Here is a 26,553-nt window from a genome sequence, read left to right on the forward strand (position 1 = left end):
CCCTTACGACAATTGCGTATCCTATATTTTCAATGGGATCTTCCTAACGCTGGTATTTAGAGTCTTGGCTGAAGTGAGCGTTAGAACTCTAACGACAAGACTCCAGCCGCAGAAAAAAGTCAGGAGTTAAGAGCTTTATGGGCTAACGCTGGTTCATAAAGCTCTTAACTACTGTGCTCTAAAGTACACTAACACCCATAAACTACCTATGTACCCCTAAACTGAGGCCCCCCACATCGCGACCACTCTAATAAAAATTTTTAACCCCTAATCTGCCGACCGGACACCGCCGCCACCTACATTATCCCTATGTACCCCTATTCTGCTGCCCCTAATATCGCTGACACCTACATAATATTTATTAACCCTAATCTGCCCCCCCCCCACGTCAACGCTACCTAACTACACTTATTAAACCCTAATCTGCCGACCGGACCTAGCCGCTACTCTAATAAATGTATTAACCCCTAAACCGCCTCACTCCTGCCTCAAAAACCCTATAATAAATAGTATTAACACCTAATCTGCCCTCCCTAACATCGCCGACACCTAACTTCAAGTATTAACCCCTAATCTGCCGACCGGACCTCGCCGCTACTCTAATAAATGTATTAACCCCTAAAGCTAAGTCTAACCCTAACACTAACACCCCCCTAAGTTAAATATAATTTAAATCTAACGAAATAAAATAAATCTTATTAAATAAATTAATCCTATTTAAAGCTAAATACTTACCTGTAAAATAAACCCTAATATAGCTACAATATAACAAATAATTATATTGTAGCTATTTTAGGATTTATATTTATTTTACAGGCAACTTTGTATTTATTTTAACTCGATACAATAGCTATTAAATAGTTAATAACTATTTAATAGCTACCTAGTTAAAATAATTACAAAATTACCTGTAAAATAAATCCTAACCTAAGTTACAATTAAACCTAACACTACACTATCAATAAATTAATTAACTAAACTATCTACAATTATCTACAATTAAATCAACTAAACTAAATTACAAAAAAAAACAAAGACTAAATTACAAAAAATAAAAAAAGATTACAAGAATGTTAAACTAATTACACCTACTCTAAGCCCCCTAAAAAAAATAACAAAGCCCCCCAAAATAAAAAAATGCCCTACCCTATTCTAAAATAAAAAGTTAACAGCTCTTTTACCTTACCAGCCCTTAAAAGGGCCTTTTGCAGGGCATGCTCCAAAGAAAACAGCTCTTTTGCATTGAAAAAAAACATACAATACCCCCCCAACATTACAACCCACCACCCACATACCCCTAATCTAACCCAAACACCCCTTAAAAAACCTAACACTAAGCCCCTGAAGATCTCCCTACCTTATCTTCACCACGCCGGGTATCACTGATCTGTCCAGAAGAGGGTCTGAAGTCTTCATCCTATCCGGCAAGAAGAGGTCCAGAAGAGAGTCCGAAGTCTTCATCCTATCCGGCAAGAAGAGGACATCCGGACCGGTAGACATGTTCATCCAGGCGGCGTCTTCTATCTTCATCCATCCGGCACGGAGCGGGACCATCTTGAAGCAGCCGACGCGGATCCATCCTCTTCTTCCGGTGACTCCCGACGAATGAAGGTTCCTTTAAGTGACGTCATCCAAGATGGCGTCCCTCGAATTCCGATTGGCTGAAAGGATTCTATCAGCCAATCGGAATTAAGGTAGGAAAAATCTGATTGACTGATTGAATCAGCCAATCAGATTGAGCTCACATTCTATTGGCTGTTCCGATCAGCCATTAGAATGCGAGCTCAATCTGATTGGCTGATCCAATCTGCCAATCAGATTGAACTTGAATCTGATTGGCTGATTCAATCAGCCAATCAGATTATTCCTACCTTAATTCCAATTGGCTGAATTCGAGGGACGCCATCTTGGATGACGTCACTTAAAGGAACCTTCATTCGTCGGGAGTCGCCGGAAGAAGAGGATGGATCCGCGTTGGCTGCTTCAAGATGGTCCCGCTCCACGCCGGATGGATGAAGATAGAAGACGCCGCCTGGGTGAACATGTCTACCGGTCCGGATGTCCTCTTCTTGCCGGATAGGATGAAGACTTCGGACCCTCTTCTGGACCTCTTCTTGCCGGATACGATGAAGACTTCAGACTCTCTTCTGGACGGATCGGTGATACCCGCGTGGTGAAGATAAGGTAGGGAGATCTTCAGGGGCTTAGTGTTAGGTTTTTTTAAGGGGTGTTTGGGTTAGATTAGGGGTATGTGGGTGGTGGGTTGTAATGTTGGAGGGGGGTATTGTATGTTTTATTTAAATGCAAAAGAGCTGTTTTCTTTGGGGCATGCCCCGCAAAAGGCCCTTTTAAGGGCTGGTAAGGTAAAAGAGCTGTTAACTTTTTATTTTAGAATAGGGTAGGGCATTTTTTTTATTTTGGGGGGCTTTGTTATTTTTTTAGGGGGCTTAGAGTAGGTGTAATTAGTTCAACATTCTTGTAATCTTTTTTTTATTTTTGTAATTTAGTGGGGTTTTTTTTTGTAATTTAGTTTAGTTGATTTAATTGTAGATAATTGTAGATAATTTAGATAATTAATTTATTGATAGTGTAGTGTTAGGTTTAATTGTAACTTAGGTTAGGATTTATTTTACAGGTAATTTTGTACTTATTTTAACTAGGTAGCTATTAAATAGTTATTAACTATTTAATAGCTATTGTACCTAGTTAAAATAAATACAAAGTTGCCTGTAAAATAAATATAAATGCTAAAATAGCTACAATATAATTATTCATTATATTGTAGCTATATTAGGGTTTATTTTACAGGTAAGTATTTAGCTTTAAATAGGATTAATTTATTTAATAAGATTTATTTTATTTCGTTAGATTTAAATAAAATTTAACTTAGGGGGGTGTTAGTGTTAGGGTTAGACTTAGGTTTAGGGGTTAATACATTTATTAGAGTAGCGGCGAGGTCCGGTCGGCAGATTAGGGGTTAATACTTGAAGTTAGGTGTCGGCGATGTTAGGGAGGGCAGATTAGGGGTTAATACTATTTATTATGGGTTTTTTGAGGCGGGAGAGAGGCGGGTTTAGTGGTTAATACATTTATTATAGTGGTGGCGAGGTCCGGTCGGCAGATTAGGGGTTAATAAGTGTAGTTAGGTAGCGGCGACGTTGGGGGGGGGCAGATTAGGGGTTAATAAATATAATATAGGGGTCGGCGATATTAGGGGCAGCAGATTAGGGGTACATAGCTATAATGTAGGTTGCGGCGGTGTACGCAGCAGCAGATTAGGGGTTAATAATAAAATGCAGGGGTCAGCGGGGGCGGCAGATTAGGGGTTAATAAGTGTAAGGTTAGGGGTGTTTAGACTCAGGGTACATGTTAGGGTGTTAGGTGCAGACTTAGGAAGTGTTTCCCCATAGGAAACAATGGGGCTGCGTTAGGAGCTGAACGCTGCTTTTTTGCAGGTGTTAGGGGTTTTTTTCAGCTCAAACTGCCCCATTGTTTCCTATGGGGGAATAGTGCACGAGCACGTTTTTGAAGCTGGCCGTGTCTGTAAGCAACACTGGTATCCCTTTTTGTAGCCTAACGCAGCCCTTCAGAGAACTCTAAATACCAGCGTTGTTTAAAAGGTGCGGGGGGAAAAAACACGCGTAGCTAACGCACCCCTTTGGCCGCAAAACTCTAAATCTAGGTGAAAGATTCTAAATATTGTTGTATGTAATGTTTATGGCCCCAACACTACTTAAAGTGAATTCTGGGTTAGTTTAAATATGTTGCTCCTTAAATATGCTGATAAAAATGTAATTGTTGCCGGAGATTTCAATATGGTCTTAATGCCCAACTTAGACAGATCTCGATAAAAGCACCCCAAAGAACAAAAAAAAGGCAGCAAGATTTTACAGTGCTTTTGTAAAAGATTAAACTTAGAGGATATTTGAAGAGCCCAAAATTCAGACGCCCATGTGAAAACCTGCAAATCAAAAGCTTTTAAATTCTTCTCTTGTATTGGCTTTTTTCTCCTCTCTGATAAACTAGCAAGATTAGACCTGAGAGCTGATATTAAGGATATATTAATCTGAGATCATGCAATTATATCACTTGAAATCTCAAATATATTAAAGTCAGGATATGAACCTTCCAGGTTCGCTTTCCCTAGATATTTAATGCATGATTTACACTTTACAAATTATATGAAAGAGAAATGGAAAGAATATTGTTTTTTCAATAGAGCCTATACTGAGGCCCTAGAGATGGAAAGCAGCGAAAGCATACTTAAGGGGAACAGTTAAGGCTTATCTATGTAAATGGAAGCAGAAACACAAAGCAAGAGAGTGTCAGCTAACAAATCAGGTCAGAAATAGTTACATTTCATATTTAAATAACCCTACCATTGAACTCTGGTCTAGGTATAAAGCCTGCAAACAAGAAAGGGACTTATTTTTAAAGCAAAGATCTCTACAAAAAGATTTCAAAGAGAAAGCCCTATAAAGTGGATGTTACGGTACATATGCTACATTTGTAGCTAAGTTATTTAATGACAGGAGGAATGTAAATAGTATCTCTTCAATTAAAATTGGTAATAAAAGAATAACAGCAAACAGAAATTAAACAAGTAATTTTTGATGATTTTTCAAAACTATATATCAAAACAGATTTATTTTCAAAGTAAAGCTGAATTTTGGAAAAGAATATCCTTACCCAAATTAGATGGACATAAGATTGCCATGTTAAATCAACCCATCTTTGAAAATCTCCCTGCAAATTCCAAGCTCACACCTACAGCAATATCTTTGAAAATCACCCTGCAACTTCCATGCTCACACCCACAGCAATATCTTTGAAAATCTCCCTGCAACTTCCAAGCTCACACCTACAGCAATATCTTTGAAAATCTCAGTGCAACTTCCAAGCTCACACCTACAGCAATATCTTTGAAAATCTCCTTGCAACTTCCAAGCTCACACCCACAGCAATATCTTTGAAAATCTCCCTGCAACTCCCAAGCTCAAAACCACAGCAATATCTTTGAAAATCTCCCTGCAACTTCCAAGCTCACACCCACAGCAATATCTTTGAAAATCTCCCTGCAACTTCCAAGCTCACACCTACAGTAATATCTTTGAAAATTTCCCTGCAACTTCCAAGCTCACACCCACTGCAATATCTTTGAAAATCTCCCTGCAACTTCCAAGCTCACACCTACAGCAATATCTTTGAAAATCTCTGTGCAACTTCAAAGCTCACAACCACAGATATATCTTTGAAAATCTCCCTGCAACTTCCAAGCTCACACCCACAGCAATATCTTTGAAAATCTCCCTGCAACTTCCAAGCTCACACCTACAGTAATATCTTTGAAAATCTCCCTGCAACTTCCAAGCTCACACTCACTGCAATATCTTTGAAAATCTCTCTGAAACTTCCAAGCTCACACCTACAGCAATATCTTTGAAAATCTCCCTGCAACTTCCAAGCTCACAAACACAGCAATATCTTTGAAACTCTCCCTGCAACTCCCAAGCTCAAAACCACAGCAATATCTTTGAAAATCTCCTTGCAACTTCCAAGCTCACACCCACAGCAATATCTTTGAAAATCTCCCTGCAACTTCCAAGCTCACACCTACAGTAATAGCTTTGAAAATCTCCCTGCAACTTCCAAGCTCACACTCACTGCAATATATTTGAAAATCTCCCTGCAATTCCCAAGCTCACACCTACAGCAATATCTTTGAAAATCTCTGTGCAACTTCCAAGCTCACACCCACAGAAATATCTTTGAAAATCTCCCTGCAACTTCCAAGCTCACACCCACAGCAATACCTTTGAAAATCTCCCTGCAACTTCCAAGCTCACACCCACAGCAATATCTTTGAAAATCTCCCTGCAATTCCCAAGCTCAAAACCACAGCAATATCTTTGAAAATCTCCCTGCAACTTCCAAGCTCACACCCACAGCAATATCTTTGAAAATCTCCCTGCAACTCCCAAGCTCAAAACCACAGCAATATCTTTGAAAATCTCCCTGCAACTTCCAAGCTCACACCCACAGCAATATCTTTGAAAATCTCCCTGCAATTTCCAAGCTCACACCCACAGCAATATCTTTGAAAATCTCCCTGCAACTTCCAAGCTCACACACAAAGCAATATCTTTGAAAATCTCCCTGACATTTCCAAGCTCACACCTACAGAAATATCTTTGAAAATCTCCCTGCCACTTCCAAACTCACACCCACAGCAATATCTTTGAAAATCTCCCTGCAACTTCCAAGCTCACACCTACAGCAATATCTTTGAAAATCTGCCTGCAGCTTCCAAGCTCACACCTATAGCAATATCTTTGAAAATCTCCCTGCAACTTCCAAGCTCACACCCACAGCAATATCTTTGAAGATCTCCCTGCAACTTCCAAGCTCACACCTACAGCAATATCTTTGAAAATCTCCCTGCAACTTCCAAGATCACACCCACAGCAATATCTTTGAAAATCTCCCTGCAACTTCCAAGCTCACACCCACAGCAATATCTTTGAAAATCTCCCTGCAACTTCCAAGCTCACACCCACAGCAATATCTTTGAAAATCTCCCTGCAGCTTCCAAGCTCACACCCACAGCAATATCTTTGGAAAATCTCCCTGCAACTTCCAAGCTCACACCTACAGCAATATCTTTGAAAATCTCCCTGCAACTTCCAAGCTCACACCTACAGCAATATATTTGAAAATCTCCTTGCAACTTCCAAGCTCACACCTTCAGCAATATCTTTGAAAATCTCCCTGCAACTTCCAAACTCACACCCACAGCAATATCTTTGAAAATCTCCCTGCAACTTCCAATCTAAATCAGACTGATATCTCCAATCAAGACATTGGCATCTATTTATCAAGCCGTCAACTTACTTGCAATCGACGGCACCAATACACTTGCCTAAGATCGCCCAACATCACTGCCGCGGACCTGAATACGTTCTCCAAAAATAAAGCTGTCAAAAAGCCGCGCACCAAGTACAGTGCGATGAGCAGCGAACTGTTGTTAACTAACAGTCATCGATCTCGCTGCTCTTTGGCTTTTTTACAGCTTTATTGTTACCCTGTCACTAAACACCCACAATATACTATACTGTTTACCCCCAATACTGCCGCTCCCGGACCCAGCCGCAACTCTAATAAATGTATTAACCCCAAAACTGCCACTCATGGACCCCTCCGCAACTAAAGTGTTTAACCCCTAAACCGCCGCTCACGGACCCCGCCGCAACTAAATAAAGTGTTTAACCCCTAAACCGCTGCTCACGGACCCCGCCACAAATAAAGTGTTTAACCCCTAAACCGCCGCTCCCGGAGCCCACACCACCTAAATTATACTTATTAACCCCTAATTTTCCACCTCCTACACCGCCGCCACCTACATTATATTTATTAACCCCTAATCTGCCGCCCCCTACACTGCCACCACCTACATTATATTTATTAACCCCTAATCTGCCCCACTACACCGCCACCACCTACCTACATTTATTAACCCCTAATCTACTGCCCCCAACGTCGCCGCCACTATATTAAATTTATTAAACCCTAAACCTATGTCTAACCCTAACCCTAACACCCCCTAACTTAAATCTAATTTAAATAAATCTAAATAAATATTACTATCATTAAATAAATTATTCCTATTTAAAACTAAATACTTACCTGTAAAATAAACCCTAAGATAGCTACAATATAATTAATATTTACATTGTAGCTATCTTATAGTTTATTTTTATTTTACAAGCAACTTTGTATTTATTTTAACTAGGTACAATAGTTATTAAATAGTTATTAACTATTTAATAACTTCCTAGTTAAAATAAGATTTTTCTTACCTTAATTCCGATTGGCTGATAGAATCCTATCAGCCAATCGGAATTCAAAGGACGCCATCTTGGATGACGTCCCTTAAAGGAACTGTCATTCGTCGTTAGTCCGTCGGTTGAAGAGGATGGCTCCGTGTCGGCTGGCTGGAAGATAGCTCCGCTCCGGATGGATGAAGATAGAAGACCCCGCTTGGATGAAGACTTCTACCGGATGGAGTACCTCTTCTTGCCCCGCTTGGATGAAGACTTCTACCGGATGGAGGACATCTTCTTGCTCCGCTTGGATGAAGAATTCAGTTCGGCTGGGTGAAGACGACTCAAGGTAGGGAGATCTTCAGGGGGTTAGTGTTAGGTTTATTTAAGGGGGGTTTGGGTGGGTTAGAGTAGGGGTATGTGGGTGGTGGGTTTTAATGTTGGGGGGGTTGTATTTTTCTTTACAGGTAAAAGAGGTGATTACTTTGGGGCAATGCCCCGCAAAAGGCCCTTTTAAGGGCTGGTAATAGAGCTGATTACTTTGTAATTTAGAATAGGGTAGGGCATTTTATTATTTTGGAGGGCTTTTTTATTTTATTAGGGGGTTTAGATTAGGTGTAATCAGTTTAAACTTCTTGTAATAAAAATTAATTTTCTGTAATTTAGTGTGTTTTTTTGTATTATAGATTAGTTTATTTAATTGTATTTTAGTTTAGCTAATTGTAGTTAATTTATTTAATTAATGTGTTGCTAGTGTAGTGTTAGGTGTATTTGTAACTTAGGTTAGGATTTATTTTACAGTTAATTTTGTACTTATTTTAACTAGGTAGCTATTAAATAGTTATTAACTATTTAATAGCTATTGCACCTAGTTAAAATAAATACAAAGTTGCCTGTAAAATAAATATAAATCAATCCTAAAATAGCTACAATGTAACTATTAGTTATATTGTAGATATATTAGGGTTTATTTTATAGGTTTTAAATAGGAATAATTTATTTAATTATAGTAAATTTATTTATATTAATTTAAATTATATTTAACTTAGGGGGGTGTTAGGGTTAGACTTAGGTTTAGGGGTTAATAACTTTATTATAGTAGCGGCGACGGTGGGGGAGGCAGATTAGGGGTTAATATTTGTAGGTAGGTGGCGGCGATGTTAGGGAGGGCAGATTAGAGGTTAATACAATTAATTATAGTGTCTGTGAGGCAGGAGTGCGGCGGTTTAGTGGTTAATACATTTATTATAGTGGCAGCGAGGTCCGGTCGGCAGATTAGGGGTTAATAAGTGTAGGTAGGTGGCGGCGACGTTGGGGGGGGGCAGATTAGGGGGTAATAAATATAATATAGGTGTCGGCGATGTTAGGGGCAGCAGATTAGGGGTTCATAGGGATAATGTAGGTTGTGGCGGTGTCCGGAGCGGCAGATTAGGGGTTAAAAAAAATATTATAGGGTTTGCGATGTGGGGGGCCCTCGGTTTAGGGGTTCATAGGTAGTTTATGGGTGTTAGTGTACTTTATAGCACAGTAGTTAGGAGCTTTATATTCCCACGTTAGCCCATAAAGCTCTTAACTACTGACTTTTTTTGAGGGTAGGAGTCTTGTCGGTAGAGGCTCTACCTCTCACTTCTTCCAAGACTCGAAATACCAGCGTTAGGCAAATCCATAGAAAAGATAGGATACGCAATTGACGTAAGGGGATCTGAGGTAGCCTCGAGTCGTGGAATGAAAGTGAGCGGTAGACCCTTTCCTGCCTGACTCTAAATACCAGTGGGCAGTAAAAAGCAGCGTTAGGACCTCTTAACGCTGCTTTTGACAGCTAACGCCAAACTCTAAATCTAGGCGTAAATGTCTTCCTTGCTAAATGGTGTAAAGTAATTAAATCCCTTCCACCAAATGCTCAACTCCAAATTATATATCCTCTTAGAAAAGCAGAGATGGTAACCAGTTAGAGAGCCTCTAAGAAATTTAAGTAAATTGGTCCAGTGGTACTACATCCTTTGGATAGCTCTTGCCTCCTTCCCCTGCCCTTCTCTCCTGGCCTCCTATCGGTTCCCCCCACCCCCCCTTTTTCTTTTCCTTTCTTTTTTCTTCTAAGACTCCAATTATTGGTCAAGATAAGCATAGAGAATATGGTTGTATTTGATAGGTTATTATTTGGTTGTTATCCTTTCTATTCTTTTTGTCTCTTTGTCTTCTGACATTGGGATATATACCTTTTTGGCTTGGCTTTATTATATCTGCTAAAGATTGTTAAGCAGTTGTGTTTATATTGGCTTGGCCATGCAAGGATGTGATGTATCTATGCTTTTCAAGTATATTGTACCATTTTGAAAAATTAATAAAAAAATTTGAATCTAAAAGAGGGGGGAGTAGGATGCCCTGCCTTAAAATGCCTGGGCCTATTTTTGGTCCCAGTCTATCCCTGGACATACATATGGAATATAAAAACATAATGACTTTGATTGCAGTGAAAATAAGAAATATTAAAGGGATGAAGGTCAAAATTAAACGTTCAAAGAGTAATTTACTTCTGTTATCAAACTGGCCTTTCTCTTTATTTTAAACATAGCTTGTTTCCATGACAGCATTATTGTTATAATAATTATAATTTATTTGTATAGCACCACAAAATTCCGTAGCACTGGGTAAAAAGATAGGGGTATACAATGACAAGGGTTTGTGATAAGGTACAAAAACATAACAGACTATGCAGATCTATAACAAGAGGAAGAGGCCTCTCCTCTGAAGAGCTTACAGGGAGCAGAGACATAAGGTTTGGGGTAGCTTGTCACATAGATTGTAGTAGTAGCAATGAGTCAAGGCACTTTAATATTTATTTTGGTTAGGATGAAAAGCAGGGGATAGATGGTAAGCCTCTTTGATTAATTGAGTTTTCAAAGAGCATCTGAATTTATACAAGGGTTGGAAACAATCTGATGAAGTGGGGTACTGCGGTATGCTCAAGAAAGTCATATGTTTTGAGTATTTTATTTTTGGGGAAGAAGAGGTTAATATCCCTGATTTTTTTTTAATATTTATACCTGAAGCGGTTGTCAGCTTTCAGAACATCCATAACGTTTCCTGTTGGTGGTGCAAGCAATTTATCCACAATAAACAAAGTACCATATCTTCCCTTTTTGTCATGTGCATCAATACAACTGTTTTCAATGCAAAGTGCCTGCAAAAATAAAATAAATATACATGATGAAAATTTAAAAAAAGACAAAAATAAAATCAAATTACAATAGTATCTGTACATTACTTTTTTGTCTGATTTTTCAGCAAAAGGAAAGAGTGACATGCTAATGAGAAAATGTTAAAACACTACCAAAAACTTTTACCAGTGGTTTTAACACAAGGTGGTTATGGTTAAATAACCTGTGGCATTCAATTTATCAGATGTGAATATTTTTGTATTTCAGGTTCCAAACAGCCAATGATAGCTCTACAGGTGTGCAAAAGCTGAATTCTCTTTGTGTGAAGGTTCTTATTTGGCTAAAGGGGAAGGTGAAAATTGCTAGAGCCACCCTGTCCGTTCCCATCTAGCCACCCATGGACTGCCCAGCTATTCCCTAGGCCAACCGAATTCCCCATTACATGCCCAGTTCCCCCCATCCAATAAATGTGACTTTATTTCTACCGTCACTCATTCTACCCATAAAACACCTTTGACTCCACTCAGCCTCCTGGTTCCAAAGTTTTCCAGAGTAAATGCTGCTCTCCCCTCCACATAATTTTCATTTCTAGAACTGCCCCTGCATATAGAATATAAGCAATGATATTGAAATTTCAAAGTTTTGTCAACCTACACACATTATGCTTATTTACAATATCATGCTAGCCTGTTTTCAGTATGTTTAATTGTAACTGTTCATAAGTTACATTTGTAATCTAACACTGAATGCTGCACTTTACTTTTATTATTAAAGCCCAGTGTTGGATACCTATAACCATTGTTACTGATTAGGCACACCTGATCTAAATTTAAATTCATTCATTTATTGGTCATCATTCTAGAAGTGGTCATGTGGTATCAACGTATTCTTGCTATATAAAGTCTTTGGCCTCTATTTAACAAAGTCTGGCGGACCTGATCTGACAGTGCGGATCAGGTCCGCCAGACCTCGCTGAATGCGGAGAGCAATACGCTCTCCGTATTCAGCATTGCACCAGCAGCTCACAAGAGCTGCTGGTGCAACACCACCCCCTGCAGACTCGCGGCCAATGGGCCGCCAGCAGGGAGGTGTCTGAAGACTCGCCAGAAACACGGGTCGTCAAGCTCCTTTTGGAGCTTGATAGATAGGCCCCTTTATATTTATGTACATTTCATTTTTGGGGTTTCTGGTCAAACAAAATATGTGAGATGTACATTCTAGTGTGAAAGAATGCCTTTGAGCTTATCTTCTTTAAAGGAGTTAAGCAGGTAGGTAAAGTTGAAATCCTAAAACACCCCAATTATGTTCCATATTACGATACAGTCAGCGATTGGAACATACACATCTATCTCTGCCCCTGACTGGCTGATCATCTGCACAACACTGGCTATAAATTTAAAGGGACAGTTTAGTCAAAATTAAACTTTCATGCTTCAGATAGGGCATGTAATTTTTAACAACTTTCCAATCTACTTTTATTATCAAATTAGCCTTGTTCTCTTGGTATTCTTTGCTGAAAGCTAAACCTAGGTAGGCTCATATGTTAATTTAAAAGCCCTTGAAGGCCGTTTCTTATCTGAATGCATTTGACAGTTTTTCACAGCTAGAGGGCGTTAGTTCATGCGTTCCATATAGATAACACTGTACTCTCATCCGTGGAGTTACTTACAAGAGGGCACTGATTGGCTAAAATGCAAGTCTGTCAAAAGAACTGAAATAAAGGGGCAGTCTGCAGAGGCTTAGATACAGCTTATCACAGAGTATTAAAAGTATATTAATATAACTTTGTCGGTTATGCAAAACTGGGGAATGGGTACACTTTCTCTTTAAGCGCTTTGCAGAGGTTAAATGCATATTAAAATATAGGAATCTGTTTAGCAACACAATGCTCTAACAAAAATGTGTCTTTTATTACAGAAAATATATGGATGCTTTATTCTAACAACCATTGAGCAGTTACATACTGAGGAACTGCTGGGAAAAGTGACACACGTGATAAACATGCTAAAGAATGATGCTATGAAATATTGAAGCAAGCATGGAAAAGACAGATGGCATAGATAGACTAATAGGGTTGTGCAGACATTTACTATATTTTGCAACTTTTTCCACTGTTATTTCATTACCTATCTAACTACTAACTTAACTTAAAACATATTGAACTTTCTCTTGAAGGAAAAAGCAATAACAGTAATGTGAATTTTCCAGAATAGGCAATGCAATATGTTTAACATGTGTGGCTTTAAGTATTCTTTATTTTAGCTATATGTTTATATCCTTTTCATTATTATTACTACATTTATACTGAACATTTCAACATTCACATATTTTCATTTATCTAATTTGTTTCTAAAAATTACTTTCAAGGTTTTTTTGTCATGAGTTTCAAATTAAGGGTGAGATTACAAGTAAAGAGCTAATTTATTGCGCTCCCGTAAATGGTCAAAGTCACCGGTTTACGGGCACACAATATATAATCAGCCATTACAAGTGGCTGGTTATTGCTACCGCGAGCTAGCGGTAGCAATTAGAGCTCAGAAAATCAACCAGAGGTCAGATCACTGGTTAAATTTCAACATAATTCCGAAATTGACCACAAAATAAAAATATTTTTTTTATTATTAAAAAATGTAGCATGTTTTTTGTTTTTGTTTTGCTCTTAAAAACAAAACTACAAAAAGCAGTTATGAGGGATTAAAGTTGGGGGTGTGGGGTGTTAGAAAAAGAACGGCACTAAAAAGTGCCTTTACATAGCAGTCTATGGGAACTGTAAATATATATATATATATATATATATGTATATGAATATATACATATATATTTATGTGTTAATATGTTTATATACGCACATAAACATATAAATATATATGTATATATTCATATACATATATATTTAGTATCTGCTGCCCATGCACTAGTACTCATGCAGTGTCCCATTGGAGAATACAAATTTTCTCTGCAATGCGAACATGAGGTAGTGTTCCTATTACACCTATCTTGTAATACCAGCACACATTTGCGTGCATTGGTATTACTAAGTGGCGCACAAATATTGCTTTCGCGGTAGAAATATTTGTGTTCCACTTATAATCTAGCACTAAATTGTGACGTTTTAAATAAAATTGGGACATTGTGGATTTTAATGCAAACTATCTATAATTGTTACTTACATTTCGGTATACAAATACTCTAAGTTTCTTTCCACCAGCTGTCTCTAGCACTTGTCCATGATAAAGATATTTAGAAGAAAGCTGTTCTTTGATAATGTGATTCTGAAGCAGGTTTATTGTATCTTTGTTAATGCTGGGGGATCCATCTGCAAAATTAGACATAGCTAACTTTTATCATTTCAGTATGAACAAAATCCATTAAAATTTATTTTAAATCAAAGAGTGAATTATATATATCATGAATTTGTAGAAAACACACTAATGGTAATAATATAAAACTTTGGAATGGGTTCATCCGTTACCTTGGAAATGCCTACCTTTAAATACATTATTTTGTGGAGCAATGACAGTCACGCGTTCATTTCCACCAAGATAAGAATTAAGCCCTGCTTGTCCAAAGAGTTCAATAACCGTAGAAACTGGAGAATCTTTACCAAGTTCAGTTAGGGTTTTTGCTAGAGAATTCAACATATATAGAATCAATGTATTGAAAGAAACAGAATGGTATTTCATTCACATATCTATAAAATTGTGTTTTAAAAATGAGTTTAGTTTTGTAAAATATAATAGTGTTAAAATAAAATTACATTTTGTTAAGTTGACACACATAGCTGTTATTGAGCATTTTTCATTATTTATTATAAAAAATGTTTGTAGTGCTCATTGATTGTTAAAAAAAACATGCAGTAGTGGTTTTCTTTAAATAACGTGTATACAAAAAGGTTTAATTTTAGGAAGCAAATATATAAAGCTTTTAGTAACTTGTTTACTATAAATGAAGAAATAATTAATTGCAGCAATGCCTTTAAAGCCACTAACATATATCCCTCCTCAGCATTTACAGTATAATGTTCAATAGTCTTGAATTTGTTTTTTCTTTTTGCTATTGGTCTACATGGGCTTTTTAATGACTTCAGCTACTCAATATTGCTTAAAGGACAAGTCAACACAGTGGATTTGCATAATTAACAAATGCAAGATAACAAGACAATGCAATAGCACTTAGTGTGAACTTCACATGAGTAGTAGATTTTTTTTTCTGACAATTTTAAGTTATGTCTTTTTCCACTCCCCCTGTACCATGTGACAGCCATCAGCCAATCACAAATGCATACACGTACCATGTGACAGCAATCAGCCATTCACAAATCAATACACACTTATTCTTGCACATGCTCAGTAGGAGCTGGTGACTAAAAAAGTTTAAATATATGAAGACGGTGCATATTTAGTTAATGGAGGTAAATTGGAAAGTTGTTTAAAATGGTATGGTCTATCTGAATCATGACAGTTTAATTTTGATTGAGTGTCCCTTTAAAGGGACACTCAAGTAAAAATAAACTTTTATGATTCAGATAGAGCAGCAGTTTTAAGACACTTTCTAGTCTTTTTATATTCACACTTTCTGGGGAATAAGATCCTACTGAGCATGGACACAATCTCACATGGTATACGTATACTATTCTGTGATTGGCTGATGTCTGTCACATGATACAGTGGGCAGGAAAATAGGGAACAAATAAATTTGTCAGGAAAATATCTACTGCTTTTGTGAAATTCAGAGTAGTTGTTATTGCATTGTCTTTTAAATATACAATATATATGCAATTCTACTGCATTGAGTGGTCCTTTAATTCTGTCATTAAAGCATTGCATCAGAACTAAAGGAGAAAACCAAATTGTTGCTTTGAGAAATATTTAATGGAGATGAAAAATGCTGGTGTCTGTGGCAAGAAAATATTTCCTGTGCATGTGGGAAACTAAGCTATATACTTATCTGATGTATGTGGCTTTACTGACAATATACCTGCCATTTTTCATACACGGTTTGTGACAAATTAAGAAATTATATATCTGCATCTGTATAGGAGCTCACTTGCTGTATAACTGGTCACTATGCAAGATTATGGTATATATTTTCTCTTGACAACTGAAATTACTGACTAAAAAATAGCCCTTTGTGTTTTCTGCTTATTATGTCTCCTTTATAGATTACTGCTCATAGAATTCTACTCTGTACATGGTATCATTGTTCCTTCTATACAAACATATTAGTTATGCATCAATATCTATATTAGGTACAACCAGATATATCTAATCTGTGGATTTGTGACTAACTGCCCTTGGCTAGTGTGATTAATAGTTATAATATAAATAAGAAGATAAGAAACAAATAAGATAAATAAGGAACGGGAGTAAGGTTTTAAGCAGTCAGTGTTCCCACTAATACCACCCACAACCATTAATATTTAGCATTTGCCCCACTTTGCCAGTCTCAAAACCAAAAATTTTAGAACCAGCCTTGATTAGCATTATCTAATACAATGGCATAGCAGTATACGGTAAAATAACTATCCTGGAATAAACATATTCAACATCTTTTAAACCTGTAGAAAAATTACAGAACTTCTAAACTGTAATCAATACAACTATTTGAACTAAAATAGCACAATCATTTTATACCTCCTTTTATAAAATTTAGAATATAAAACATTATATGTCAGTGCCTTTGAATTAAAATAGTAATATAAACATTAGTGTACCTGCATCTGGGATTAGCAATTCATCAATGAAATGCACCACACCATTAGTTGCCAGTATATCCTTCTTAGAAATCATTGCTTTTCCATTGAGAGTGAGTTCATCACCACTGCATCCAACTTCAAGGGATGTGCCCTCCAAAGTCTCCATAGAAGAACCAGCAATAATTGCTTCAGAACACTGGGCATTGTTTAAAATATGATGGTGCAGAAGGTCTAATAAAAAGCAATATGAACAATTACTGTCTAAGGTATACATGTGATAGAGCCCTAGTACACAATAGTCCAGTTTTAAGTGCTTCAACATATTACGTGTAAAAGTTTTATGAGGCTATTGAAATCAGTTTAAACTACCAAAAATATTCATGGATTCTGTATAAGTCAACATATGTACTGTAACATTAAAGGCTTCTTACTGTGAAAAATGTGTTAGTAATTTTTTTATTCAGTAAAAATGTGGAAAATATTTTATAGGAAATCAAATGTGTCATAACCAACAATTTGACAGTGCAATACAGTCAATGAACCAGGAGTGGGCAGAAAGTAATACACATGACAATCTTGACATTTCGAGGCCTGGAAAGAGTTTCCATAGTAACTGGAGAGATCAGCAATTTGCTGTGGAGAGGAGTAACATGAGTGGATTTATGGTGCTAAGGGGTGGCTTACTGGTAGGTTTATTTTGGTGGGGATATTGCACTGGGGGTTACATTTAAGAGTTAATTGTTGTTGGTGGTCCAGGGGCTAAAAGGTTAATTCTGGATGGTCTCATCTATTGCAGTTAGAGTAAATGCTATCAAAGGAATCACAAAAAGGCTTACTAGAGTAGAGGAGTTTTTGGGATTGGGTCTGAAGGATAACAGCAAGTGTAGTAAGGGTTAATATATTACACTAATAAGTTACAACTAGTGTTACTTGGACCGAACAGGTAGTCTGAGATGATCAATTGATACTCCTAACACATTGAGAACACCAGTAAAAGACACCAAGGCTAAATCAGAACAGTGGATCATTTGTTTTGTATCCATATGCATTGTTTCATCAAGCCGCATGTCTGCTGTTATCAGTTTACACCAGGTCAAGGTAGGTACAGAAAATTAGGATTGCTTGAACATCCCAGCTCAAATTATCCTTTGCTTTTCCCAACAAAATAATTAAAGTGCAATTTCTTGCAAACTGTTTGCACCAGGACTTTAATTGTTTGTGAGTTTAAATTTTTACATCATGGTGCTAGTATTTGCTCTGCTGAAAACAATTGTGATAGGAATTGAATCTTGCCCACTAATTTTTCTAACAACTTTTGGCAGGAGAAAAAACGACAGCAAGACATTAGCTGTTAATATTGTTTGATATTTTACTATATATATATATATATATATATATATATATATATATATATATACATATATATATATTTATATATATATATATTATATATATATATATATATATATACAGTATATGTAAAAATGGAAGCATTGAAAAGACATTACACAAGAAGAAAAAAACAGGTGTTTATAAGAAAAGACTTCATAAGCCAATATTGCTAATTAATTTTACTTGATTATATAAAGACATAAGTTTAATGCTAATCATAATTCTTCCCTTTTCATTATAAGGTTGTAAACATAAATCTATATAATTTATTAATGCAGGCACAACTTAATTAAAATTAATAATTTTGTAGAGAGAACATAACTTCTGTATTTTTATTCTTAAGATATGCACTGGTGGAGGAGTTATGTCCAAAAAGGCTCTACTCACTGTTCCAGATATTACTTAATCCTGGTGTTACCTTTAAGTGCTTCTGGGTCACCCAGGATGCGGTTCAGAGTTTCCTGTGGGATCTTTTCAAATGCTTCATTTGTGGGAGCCAATAATGTGTACTGTCTGTCATCGCTCTCTAAAAGAGTATTAAGTCCTGAAGCAGCTATAGCAGCCTTTAAAAGATAAAATAATAAATAGTTTTATGAATTATCACAAGAAGAGTATTTTTCTGGCACTTTCTGTAGAAAACTTGTCTGCATCGGCAGGGTTTTAACAAACAAAACAATGTAGCATTGTGATCACTAGAGAAACTCAGCTACCAGTTCGGTTTAAAACCAAAAAGTATTTTCAGGAGCAAATAGCTGTTAGACTGTAATTAAAGGGACACTGAACCCAATTTTTTTCTTTCGTGATTCAGATAGAGCATGCAATTTTAAGCAACTTTCGAATTTACTCCTATTATCAAATTCTCTTCATTCTCTTGGTATCTTTATTTGAAATGCAAGAATGTAAGTTTAGATGCCGGCCCATTTTTGGTGAACACACTTAGTTGTTCTTGCTGATTGGTGGATAAATTCACCCACCAATAAACAAGTGCTTTCCATGGTTCTGAACTAAAAAAAATTCTTAGATGCCTTCTTTTTCAAATAAAGAAAGCAAGAGAACAAAGAAAAATTGATAATAGGAGTAAATTAAAAAGTTGCTTAAAATTGCATGCTCTATCTGAATCACAAAAGAAAAAATTTGGGTTCAGTGTCCCTTTAAGGCCAAACCATACTACAATATGGCACAATTAAAAGCAACATTCATTGAATGAGAAAGGTGTTTAAATGTATTTGGATCATGTTATAACACTAATAGTTGATGATTAATATAATTTTACATCACACCACCACAACATTTAATATACTCATAAAAATAAACATACTCGTAATGTTTCCAGGCTTTCCTCAGTATCAACAACTTGGTCAATGTTGTTTGTAACAGCTGTGATCACTTTATCAATGACATGAACTACACCGTTAGTGGCATGATGGTCTGCTTTGATGAGCCTTGCACAGTTTACAGTAACAATCTTTAAAAAAAAAAGACAAAACAAAAAGTGGGCATTACAATTAGATAGTAATATTAATAATTGTTAACCTTCTTTGGACCTTCTTACTCATATTTATTTAATTTGTTAAAAGACAAGGAAACTAATCATAACGTATGCATAGATTTGTAATAGTAAATATTTAGGGCCCGATTACATGTTGAGCTCCCGCTCATGCATTAACTGCGCTAGAAGTAAGCTTTTTGTGTGCGTCGGGTTGCACTCGTATTACAAGTAGAAACTAAAAAGTTATTAGTCGCACATAAAATTATGAACTTAGAATGCACCCGTGATAGCATATTCCCCCATAGAAGTCAATGGAGCAAAAAAAGCTGAAAAAAACTAACACCATACTCACAAGCAAACCTGATAGCATATTCTCAAGTGCTCTAACCCGACATCAACATATGAATATTTCACATTACAATGACTATACATCTGATGGTATTTTGGTACAATATATATCTATACCTATATATATATATATATAGATGATAATATATAGGTATATCTATATATAGATATATAGGAATATCTATTTAGAAATACTTCGAAAATATTCTGCTACGTGCAGAACATTAATATAAAAATAAATATAAAAAGAGAGAGAGATGCAGAACATTGCAATGTGAAATATTTACAGTAAATAAACAGTATAACACTTTATTAAATATGAATATTGCATAAATATGATCGTACATGTTTTCCTCTACTTAACTGCAACAGGCTCCAATGCACACACACATATATATATATATATATATATATATATATATATATATATATACTGTATATATGTCTTATGTGTGTGCATATGTATTTATTTGTTTACATATAATACATATATACACATAAATACTTATGTACACACTGTCAGGATATATGTGAGTGTTATCAAATAATATATATATATATATATATATATATATATATATATATATATATATATATATATATATAAAGACCAAAAGATGCACTCTCAGGACTTTTTCAAAAACAAATTTAATGGAACGTTTTCGGGGTTCACAACCACTTCTTCAGGCTGATGAAGGGGTTGTGAACCCCGAAAACGTTCCATTAAATTTGTTTTTGAAAAAATCCTGAGAGTGCATCTTTTGGTCTTTATATGCACTTGTATCTTTGCACCCAGGCAAGCTGTCGAATTGGTGGGCTGAACTGGAAGTTGTGTGTTTTATATATATATATATATATATATATATATATATATATATATATATATATATATATTATTTGATATGATAAGACCAAATAATTAATTTATATATAAAGCTGTTTATATCAGCTTGATTACTATAAGTCACAGTTCTTTGCCAGATGGTCTGGGCTGGGTAACATAACCCCCCCTGCTGTGACTAGGTACACATTACAGGCCAGGATGTCTCAAATTATCCATATCAAAGAACTGATATCTGAATATACAAACATGCTCAGAGGATATAGCTGTTCTCGTCTAGGTGTTAAAATGTCCCTGCTGAGTTACAATACACATTCTCATCTGGAATGGCTGTTGGCTCAGATAACAGCACATGGGAAGCAAAATCTCAGATAAATTACTTGTGCCTAATTTTCATATAGTTTAAGATACTCAAATGAATATACAGTATCTCACAAAAGTGAGCACACCCCTCACATTTTTGTAAATATTTTATTATATCTTTTCATGTGACAACACTGAAAAAATGACACTTTGCTACAATGTAAAGTAGTGAGTGTACAGCCTGTATAACAGTGTAAATTTGCTGTCCCCTCAAAATAACTCAACACACAGCCATTAATGTCTAAACCATTGGCAACAATAGTTAGTACACCCCTAAGTGGAAATGTCCAAATTGGGCCCAATTAGCAATTTTCCCTCCCCGGTGTCATGTGACTCATTAGTGTTACAAGGTCTCAGGTGTGAATGGGGAGCAGGTGTGATAAATTTGGTGTTATCGCTCTTACACTCTCTCATACTGGTCACTGGAAGTTCAACATGGCACCTCATGGCAAAGAACTGTCTGAGGATCTGAAAAAAAGAATGGTTGCTCTACATAAAGATGGCCTAGGCTATAAGAAGATTGCCAAGACCCTGAAACTGAGCTGCAGCATGGTGGGCAAGACTGTACAACAGTTTCACAGGACAGGTTCCACTCAGAACAGGCCTCGCCATAGTCGACCAAAGAAGTTGAGTGCACATGCTCAGTGTCATATCCAGATGTTGTCTTTGGGAAAAAGATGAATTAGTGCTGCCAGCATTGCTGCAGAGGTTGAAGGGGTAAGGGGTCAGCCTGTCAGTGCTCAGACCATACACTGCACACTGCATCAAATTGTTCTGCATGACTATCATCCCAGAAGAAAGCCTCTTCTAAAGATGATGCACAAGAAAGCCTGCAAACAGTTTGCTGAAGACAAGCAGACTAAGGACATGGATTACTTGAACCATGTCTTGTGGTTCGATAAGACTAAGATAAACGTATTTCATTCAGATGGTGTTTAGCGTGTGTGGAGGCAACCAGATGAGGAGTACAAAGACAAGTGTGTCTTGCCTACAGTCAAGCATGGTGGTGGATGTGTCATGGTCTAGGCCTGCATGAGTGCTGCCGGCTCTGGGGAGCTACAGTTCATTAAGGGAACCATGAATGCCAACATGTACTGTGACATACTGATGCCCTCCCTTCGGAGACTGGGCCGCAGGGCAGTATTCCAACATGATAACAACCTAAAACACACCTCCAAGATGACCACTGCCTTGCTAAAGAATCTGAGGGTAAAGGTGATGGACTGGCCAAGCATGTCTCCAGACTTAAACCCTATTGAGCATCTGTGGGGCATCCTCAAATGGAAGTTGGGGGAGCGCAAGGTCTCTAATATCCACCGGCTCTGTGATGTCGTCATGGAGGAGTGGAAGAGGACTCCAGTGGCAACCTGTGAAGCTCTGGTGAACTCCGTGCCCAAGAGGGTTAAGGCAGTGCTGGAAAATAATGGTGGCCACACAAAATATTGACACTTTGAGCCCAATTTGGACATTTTCACTTAGGGGTGTACTCACTTTTGTTGCCAACGGTTTAGACATTAATGGCTGTTATACAGGCTGTACATTCACTACTTTAAATTGTATTAAAGTATCGTTTCTTCAGTGCTGTCACATGAAAAGATATAATAAAATATTTACAAAAATGTGAGGGGTGTACTCACTTTTGTGAGATACTCTATATGTAGACACATATTATATATGAATATATGAATCTGGGAGATTGTCTATGCCTAAGAAGGGTAATATGGGAAGTTGAAAACCTGAGAGTTAAGATTTTGACACGTCTTAACCTATGTAAGCATAATAATCTGGAGAATTTAAAATGTAAACAAACTATCTATATAGCTAACAGTAACATATTAGATAAGTATTTGATAACTTTAATGAGTAGCTATATAGTCAATATAAAATGTTTAATCAACTTGTTTCAAAATGGATAACATATTCTTATATATCTCAGGCATCTAATAAGTGCATATGTAATAAAATAAATATAGCTATATGAAATGCTAATCCCAAGGTATGTATGTGATATTAAGATGATAACTGAGATATCCATGCTGAAGGTAAATTCCTAAATAGCCAATGATATGTTCAAGGGCTCTTGTGGGAATGATTAATGAATAGGAGGGGTTTTTGTGTTGAATAAGAACCCACAGACACTAACAAAGAGACAGACTCAAAGAAGCATAATTTTTGGAGAGAGAAACATACTGGTTTTATGCCAAGTATATTCTCTGCCATTTTGGGACACTTTCTTGGACAAAGGAAGATAACAATTTGGGGCCTGTATCTATACAATAGTGGAAAAATCCTTTCTTAGATGACCCACAAGAAATTCTGAAAGCTGAAACACTCATTTGGTTTATTTGGTGATATGATTGCTCTATATTTTTTATGTTTTTCATCAAGGTATTCTAAAACTATTGTTGTTGTGATTTAAAAGAAGAACTTATTCTTGTATTTAACCCTTTGAGTGCTAATGACGGCTCTGAGCCATCACAGAGTTTCCCATTCTGGTGCTAATGACGGTTTAGCACTCTCCCAACTTGAGGGAGATCTGAGGGCTCCCACCCACTCCTACCCCGGCGATCGGGCCTGAATAGTGACAGGCATCGCCGTGGCCTCACGTGATGTGTGGTGACGTCACGCGCATTGACGTGATGACATCACCGCACAACTTTATTTATACTTAACAATGTTAAGTATAGGAGCAGGGGCATGCTGCTTAGAAGCTTGTATCTCAGACATCTAAGCAGCTACAGACCCCCAAGACCCACTGTTGGAAAGGTAATCGCATAACCTTTCCAACAGTGTAAGTCTTGGGGGTCTGAAAAAAATAAAAAAATAAAAAAAATAAAAAATCTTAGCACCCAGGTGGGAAAGTGCTTAGCACTCAAAGGGTTAATATTAATTAGACCAAGGGTAGTAATTATACTGGTATTAAATATTAATGTTTAGAAAGATTTTTGTATTTTAATATCATAAATTAATTACAGTTATATATATATTTTAGAATTTGTCTTATTGTAGCTAAATAAGAGGTTATTTCAGGTCAGACATATTGGCATATAAATTGGCAGTTTGCATTAATAATATATACAATTTCTGTCATTTTTAATTGAAGTTATATAGAACCATTTTTGGGCTAAGTAGCTTAATTATACTTGTCTGAAAGTTATCTTAAATCTATTAAGATCCAGTAAGATTTGTGTGAAGTATCTTGTTATATTGTTTATCTAAACACTGTTAAGTTAGCGGCCCATATTAAGGTATTTTATTGTGGTATTTTAATGCAATTCATTGTGAGTAAAGTTATTTTAAAGGTGCATCTTTTTTGATCTGTTGCAGTATTGTAACAAAATAAGCATGCATAATTGATTTATAATCTAGTCTCTATTTAAAAATAATTCAATGTGTATATAAATTTAACTAATATAAAGAATTTAGGAATACATATTAATTTTTAATTGTTTCGAATATACATTTTAATTGGAGGTTATTTTAAAGAGTAATAATAAATAAATTATGTTTATAACCTGGTATATACCAACAACACATATAAACATATATGTATACATACATATATATCTTTAGACATGTATATATATGTATGTATATCTATGTTAACGCCCTTTTCCTGCCTCCCCCCCACGATGCTCACAAACAGCCACGATAAACCCCTTTTCGCTTACATGTAACTGTTAGCGTGCCACTCATAATCTGGTCCTTAATGTATATGTGCCACTAGAGACCCAGAACCACTTTATGACCTACAGCTTTTCAAGTAATAATGCGTTATCTCTGACTTTGTATACATCACAAAGAGTAATATGAATTTTACCACCTTGTTCATTATATTGCAGCTGTAATGCATTTTGCCACTTAGGAAACTACTTTTCTCCCTTTAAAAGGACAGTAAACACCTTAAGATGTTAATATAAAATGCTTATATGTGTGTATTTGTGTATAAATAACTACACATTACTTTGTTACTAGGGTGTGCATTTCAAATGACCATAATAAATAATTAAATAATTAATTAAATAAATGAAAATATCATTAGCTATTTTTATTGGATAGGCTTGTCAAGTGAATTTAAAGCTGACTAGACATGGAAATACAATTGCACCTTGAGCAGCAAATTACTTTAAAATGTAAGAATTTAAATGTTATTATTAAGAAACTAATTGTATGAATAACATGGAGATGAAATGCACAATCTTATCAAATTAAAACAAATATTTGACAATACAGTGTACTAAAAAGCCAGAAATTATTATTCAGATGGAATGTTACTTACTCCATTAGGATAGTGGTGTACATGAATGTCCAAATCTTGGTACATTGATGGTATAGTAATTCCGTGCTTTAGTTCATCTGTTAGAAGACGTTTGTTGACCATATGATAGCGCAGAGCATTAAGAAGCTCAATGTTAACATTGCTCACTAAAGCATCTAATATTTCCTGTAAGACATTAGGGTGCAATAAATCTGTCAAGCTGATGTCAGGAAAAGACTACAGATGTTTTCTTGTTATTTAAAGACTGTATGCTCATATGCTCAAATCATTAAATAATCATACATTTTTTTTTCTCACGCTACTTACAGCAGGCAAAGCAGCCCATGCTTCATTGCTTGGTGCAAAGATAGTAAAACTTCCCGGTCCTTCAATTTCTGTTCTTAGGTTGGCTCTGTCGGAATACAGTTGTGTGGTTGCTGCGCCAACAAGTCCCAGAGTTTCATAAATATTTGATAGAGGAAGTGCTTTAAAAATATATGAAGGAAGATTGTATATTATTATTATTATTATTATTAATAATAATACTTCTGAATTTATAGTGTTTTACTATTGTATACAACAACTTTATTATTTTTTAATTATTTGTAACAAAAATATTTGAAATTTTAATTAAAACTGCTATTTCCAACTTAAAGTGATGGTAAACTCTCCCTTTTTAAAATCAGATCTGGAATGTTAGTGATATTTCATAGTTTTTCAGTTGTAACGAAGATGCGCTATAACTTACTTTTTAATGTTGATATAAAATTAAAATCCCCCGCACTCTCCTGCCCTCTTCATAAGTCAATTTTTATGTGAGCAAAAGGTTTTAATTGTTCTCCAATCAGCACTCTGCCCATATGGCACTGTTGCTGTAGCTAGAGTTTTGATGTGAGATCTCTCTTATTCACTATGGAAGTCGGCTCAGAAACACCTTCTACTTACTTCCACAGTACTAAGGATGTGTCTGATCCATCCTCTTTATTCTCCCAAATGTGCATTGCTATGGGGATAAATGATTAGGGACTGGAAGTCTGCTGTCAGCAATTTGTGCAACATCATTATGTAGGCCATGATAGCATAAAACTCACAAAATGTAAAATACCCATTTTTGCCCCTGGTCCCAAGGAAGGCTCCTTCAGCCCTCCACTACATAGAGGTAAATACAGCCCTTCATTTAAAAGCTGTG

General features: G+C 36.2%; 1 protein-coding gene across 1 annotated transcript in view; it reads right to left on the reverse strand.

The window, feature by feature from the left end:
* TGFBI (transforming growth factor beta induced) overlaps positions 1–26,553 on the reverse strand; it is a 110,719-nt gene that overhangs the window by 34,916 nt on the left and 49,250 nt on the right. Inside the window, exons 4-11 of the mRNA XM_053717197.1 lie at positions 25,692–25,849; positions 25,386–25,550; positions 19,384–19,530; positions 18,484–18,628; positions 16,692–16,904; positions 14,466–14,603; positions 14,149–14,294; positions 10,865–11,001 (exon numbers count right to left, since the gene is read on the reverse strand). Coding sequence (XP_053573172.1) covers positions 10,865–11,001; positions 14,149–14,294; positions 14,466–14,603; positions 16,692–16,904; positions 18,484–18,628; positions 19,384–19,530; positions 25,386–25,550; positions 25,692–25,849 — 1,249 coding nt within the window. The remainder of the gene's footprint in view (positions 1–10,864; positions 11,002–14,148; positions 14,295–14,465; positions 14,604–16,691; positions 16,905–18,483; positions 18,629–19,383; positions 19,531–25,385; positions 25,551–25,691; positions 25,850–26,553) is intronic.

This window comes from Bombina bombina, chromosome 6 (genome assembly GCF_027579735.1).
Source record: "Bombina bombina isolate aBomBom1 chromosome 6, aBomBom1.pri, whole genome shotgun sequence".
Classification (NCBI taxonomy): Eukaryota; Metazoa; Chordata; class Amphibia; order Anura; family Bombinatoridae; genus Bombina; species Bombina bombina.